Source organism: Condylura cristata, unplaced genomic scaffold (assembly GCF_000260355.1).
Source record: "Condylura cristata isolate star-nosed mole 26May11 unplaced genomic scaffold, ConCri1.0 scaffold00001, whole genome shotgun sequence".
In the NCBI taxonomy this organism is placed as follows: domain Eukaryota; kingdom Metazoa; phylum Chordata; class Mammalia; order Eulipotyphla; family Talpidae; genus Condylura; species Condylura cristata.
Genome location: NW_004567102.1, coordinates 87,599,973 through 87,605,589, shown reverse-complemented (window position 1 = coordinate 87,605,589; position 5,617 = coordinate 87,599,973). Strand labels below are relative to the sequence as shown.

The 5,617-nt window shown below is 47.9% G+C and overlaps 1 protein-coding gene across 1 annotated transcript in view; it reads left to right on the top strand.

Moving 5' to 3' along the window:
* PARK2 (parkin RBR E3 ubiquitin protein ligase) overlaps positions 1–5,617 on the top strand; it is a 945,331-nt gene that overhangs the window by 777,003 nt on the left and 162,711 nt on the right. Inside the window, exon 8 of the mRNA XM_012723328.1 lies at positions 2,607–2,617. Coding sequence (XP_012578782.1) covers positions 2,607–2,617 — 11 coding nt within the window. The remainder of the gene's footprint in view (positions 1–2,606; positions 2,618–5,617) is intronic.

Below are 5,617 nucleotides of genomic sequence, written 5' to 3'. Positions count from 1 at the left end.
TTGAGAGAGAAGAAAAGTCAGAGGAGCGGTGTCAACAAAATCTCAGAGCGCACAGGGAAGAGTGAATGAACTAGAAGCCAGTAGAGTACCGGGAATAACCAGCAGTTGGGATTCTGGTCCCCTCCTGCAGAAGTGGGCCCACCCCTTAAAGCGTTGACTCGCGTTCCTCACTTCTAAGCCAGGCAGGCTTAGGTCTTCCTGGACTACCTGGAATGTCTTGTGCAGATCAAGTGAAGTGATTGTGTAAAACACTGATGACGGAATAGACCTTTATTGGTCCAAAGCTTTGTTGGTACCTTTATCTTTCTGCCTTTTATTATGTTTATTTCTTTAAACATCTCCCCGGCTGAGCAGTGAACTCTTTGAGGGCAGGAATTATATCTTATTTCCATTCCCCAGAGTCCCTAGCTTGCTTATAAGTATTTATTTGGTGAGTTTCCATAATATGAGCTTCTGGGCAAAGGGGGAAATCCCCTTGTCCTATCTGTGCCTATTGGGGGAACAAATTAAGACCAAACAGATTGGTGAAGAACAAAAGCCAAATCTAAGGACACGTGTATGAAGAATTTACATGGCTGTAAATTCTAAAGGAAGATGGGGCAAGCCGGTTATACAGCAGACCTGGGACCTCATGCAGAGGCAGGGAGACTTCAGAGGCCAAGGAAGGGCTAGTCCCGCCCTCTCCCTCCGAGAGTGAGGATGGGATCCTGATAAACCTGTGTCTGGTTTGTGTTGTTTCGGAAACAGCGTTCCCCTAGTCATGAAAGGAGGAACAGTGAGTCGTCCTCCGTCCGGAGCAGAGGCACGGACAGAGAGAGCTCCTCCCGCCTCCAGGGTGTTCGCTGCTCTTAACTGCAGCTGTACGGAAGGGCACAGTGTCTGACCAGCCACGCTGACCTTGGGCCCACTCCCAGGTGACCCGTGCTGGAAGAGGTAGGCTCTGGGCATGTTGAAAATAAGCGGGCTGATTCTGGGGAAGCCAGAGCCCCACAGTTCATAAGGAACAACCTATTCTTAAAATCCCTGCGAATGTAGATCTGTATGTTAAGTGAAAGAAATGAAGGTTGTAAGTGTGTAGTCTGAGTCAGAAGCTGTGAGCAATAGCTTGATTCTGGAGCTGGCAGGTTGTTTGCAGTCTGCATTCCTCAGGGAGCAAATCTCCCAGCACGTCCAACCTTGACATTTCTCTCCCACTCTGAAATACTTCGTAAGGGACAACTCAATGTCACGCTTTCTAAGGAAGCACAGCAGGTCTCAAGAGCCGAACAACAAGCAGAAGTTAAGTCCAAGTGAGCGAACTTTCATCCTCTCAATAAATCCCGTCAGAGTTGCTAAAGCTACTGGAAGATGCCACTATTGGGTTTCATTTGCACCCAGTTTTGTTCTTGCAAATTGTGTGCATGGAAGCCCTTCTCTATGACTTGAGCTATTGATGTGAAGATCCACTGCTTTGATGCATAGGAAACAGTATGAGTCTAATTATGTCTGCAAACTTTCTTTGGAAGATGGATGGATGGGTGGATGGATGGATGATTTTATTTCTTTACATTGGATTAGATACTTTTGATATTTAAATAGAACATTATATACCCTTATTAGAAAACTAAAGCTTATCATTTTGCTGATTACTTATGTTTTCAATGATGCCTTTAAAATCCATTATATCAGGCCCTTCCTGGCAGTGCAACGGGGTAAAGCACAGCACTATGAAGCTAGATGAAGCCACTTCACAAGTTCGATCCCCAGCCAGGGAGGTGACCCACAGGGCCCAGCAGACCTCTCCTGACCCGCCTACTGCTCCCCTCAGCAGTGTACTTCATCCATCTGCTTATTCTGCACCCCACTCTGTCTCTGGTGAATTCTCTTGCCACCCCTGCACCTCTGGCCTGTACCCCAGCTCTGTGTGCACAAATAAATAAATCTTTCTTTAAAAAATCCATTATATCATTTGTTCACTTTTGTGTCTTAAGCTAAATTGACAAACAGACATATTTAATGTGAAGTCAAACAGTAAATACTTAAAGTGACATTGGAGTAATTTGGGACACTGTCTAATTAATGATGATTTAGAAAAGAGTCATTAGTATAAGAAGAGTTTCTGTTGTGACTTGCCACTTGGGAATGCTACTGAATTATGAATGAATGAGACTGAGTTCCAAGGGTAATTGCAATTAATTTTTAATAGGAGTTTGCTATAGTTTTTTACCTAGGGATTGGGGAATAGTGGTTTGAATTATTTTCCAATTTTTTGCCCTGACATGTAAAATTATGGCTTCGCTGTTTAAATAATAATGTATCCTGCAAAGAGGGGTGCTGGAGGAAATGGAAGTGGGGAAAAGGTGGGAGAAAAGGAGGGAGGGAGGAAGAAAGGAGGAAAGCAGTAACATGGGGAAGCTGGTCGCTCGTTTACTTTTGAAAACGTATTAGCTTTTTAGAGATCTAGGTTACTATTTCCTAAGTTAAAGTTTTTAATGTACGTTTTTTAAAGATTTATTTATTTATGTGCACAAAACTGGGGCACAGACCAGAGATGCGGGGGTTGAGAGGATTCACCAGGGACAGAGTGCGGAGCAGAACAGGCGGATGTACTGAAATGCACTGCTGAGGGGAGCAGCAAGTGGGCCAGGAGAGGTCTGCTACGCAATGTGGGTCGGCTCCCTGGCTGGGGATCGAACTCATGCTGCAGTGGCTGCAGTAGCTTCATAGTGCTGCCCTTTAACCCACTGTGCCACCAGGGAGGGCCCTTAATTTACTTTCTTTTTTAAAGATTTATTTTGTTCATGCATACAGAACTGGGGTACAGACCAGAGGTGCAGGAGCGGCAAGAGGCTTCACCAGAGACAGAGTGGGGAGCAGATCGGCGAAGTACACTGCTGAGGGGAGCAGCGGGCGGGTCAGGAGAGGTCTGCCTGCCATGTGGTCACCTCCAGGGCAGGTGGGAATCCAACTCATGCTGAAGTGCCTTTAACTTCTTAGTGCTGCACTGTAACCCGCTGCACACCCAGGGAGGGCCTAATTTTCTTTTTAATTGCTAACTGGTGAGTAGTTCACTGCCAGTACTTTCTATACAATAGGCAATAATGCTGAACTTAAAAATAATTACACTATTGATTATTATAATTAAAATATTTCTTCTATTATATCCTACTACAAAAGATTGCTGTGGTGTAATTGATTAGATTAGCTGATTTGGGGCATGTGTATTAATATTGTATTTATTGTAATAGTTAAAAAATAGTTTAGTGTGATTTATACCATTCACATGAACCAGAAGTCTTAATACCACCATGGACATTTCTAATTCTGATTCTTCTTCCCTGTTGTTATCCTTAATCACCAGCCCAATGGATTAGTCTTTTTGAAAATTTTCTGCTTTGTATGACAGAAAGTTTTGTTTATCGAATATTTGAAAAACATTTTTGAACAAACATTTTCGTTTTGCTATTATTAACTTGCTGTCCCTTCTTTCCAGAAGTGCCCCTAGTCCTGGTATTAAAAGTAGCACCTGCCAAGTTGTCTAAATAAAGGTTATTCAACACTTTTTCCTAGCTTATTTGAAATCATATTTCCCAGAATTAAAAAATGTATCCTGTTTCTTCATATAGAAACCAGTATGATCATACCACTGGAAAGATATGTCACTGTGTATTTCAACTTTATATATGACACTCACAGCTGTCTGATAGTTTATTGTTGTTATCACCACCACCATTCCTGTCACCACCACCCACCACCATACCATCACCATCACCACCATCATCACTGCCATCACTGCACCACCATCACCATCACCACCATTATCACACTGTCACCACCATCATCACACCACCATCACCATCACCACCATCATCCATCATCACCGCCATCACTGCATCACCACCATCATCACCACCATCATCACACCGTCACCACCATCATCACCATCATCACCACACCATTACAACCGCCATCACCACCATCATCACCACACCACCACCATCATCCACTACCACCACCAGAGACTTTGAAAACAGAAAGTCTATGGAATGAACATTAATGTTTAGCTAAATAAACAAATGAACTAGAAAAAATAATCCTAGTACATGGAAGTCACGTAATATAACAATCCTAAGCTGGTGTATGTTTGGGGTTTTTCTCCACCCTCTCACTGCTGAAAAGACTTAAATCTCAGCATGCCTACCTGTAAAGTAAACGTGTGGTATGAGCACGCTGGGGGCGGCTCCCTCAACCTGCCCCCTCTCTCCCCTGGTAGTGCCCATCTCTCTCGGGTGTGGGTTGCTCACGCTAGACTGGAACACCAGCAGGGCTGCTTCGTCTGGAGAGCGCACCTCAAGTAAGCGGCTTGTCATATACTTGTTCTGTTTCCCCGAAATGCCAGGTAGAGAGCGTGAAAGTCAAAACAGCTCCCTCAGCTGCTCACTTCCCTGAGCGCTGTCCCTGAGCATGAAGCGAGGTGTGTGCTGGGCCCTCGGAACAGCAAGACAGGCCGGACGGCACTCTCCTTCCGGAGACTTCCCGCTCGGGGCTGGCAGGACAGTGGAGACTGACTTGTCTTTCTGTTTGTTTTATTTCGTTTTGTTTCCTGACACGTTGAACACTTGATGAGCAGAGTAGGGTCGTCTCGTGTGCAGTACGCACACGCTGAATTTTACGCATGTCTAAGTAGGCATGGGAGCGTGTGAGCACGTGTGTGCGCGCCACGCCCTGGCGGGGGCTGGGGCTGGCGTGTGTCTGGGCGCATTGGCGTTCTCCGAAGAAATGAGAGAAAGCCCAGTTTGTAGTACCCTTGGAATGGGAGCAAGTCGCCCAGGGGAAGGAGCCCTTAAGTGGCTTAGGAGCTAGTGTCCCAGGCCTGTCTCACCTCTCCCAACCGTTAACACTGTCGCCGACAGCCTTTCCCCGCAGGAGCCGGGGAGCCCCACGGGGCGCACGCGGGAGCGGGGGAGCCCCACAGGGTGCACGCGGGAGCCGGGGAGCCCCACCAGGCACACGCGGGAGCCGGGGAGCCCCACCGGGCGCAAGCGGGAGCCGGGGAGCACCATCCCAGGTTCCTCCCAAGCCTCTCCAGCAGTGCAAACCTGACAGCGGGGCTCCAGCAAGGACAGTCGCCTTTCACTTGCAGCCCGGCGGAGAGGCCTGGGTCTCCGCCAGCCGACTGGCAGCGCTGTCCCTGTGGCTCACCTGGCCCAGGGCATCACCTGCCCCGACAGCAGGGGCCGCGTGAGGCAGGAAGCTGCTCACCCTTTGGGACCCGGCCTTGGAATCAGGAAACAGCCTTTCTCAGCAGCCGCTGGGGTTCTCACTGGTCAGCACCGGGTCAAACGGACATCCCTAGCAGTGGGGTGAAGAGGAGTGGGGTCCCCACCAGGTCTAGCAAATCCTGAGGGGCAGGGGTGCCAAGGCATGACAGGCCCCTCCCTGTGTGCTGGGCCAGTTACTGTAGGAGGAGGAGGTGGGAGGCAGGTGTGCGGCAAGAGCAGCGACTGCCAGAACATTCCTCGGAAGGCAAACGTTGCCCCGCCAAGGCTATTATCTCTTACGTGACCGAGGTCATCGTTGGTGCAAATGCTAATTTTGTCTAATTCTAGACAAAAATCGCCCCAGGAGCCTCGGAGCC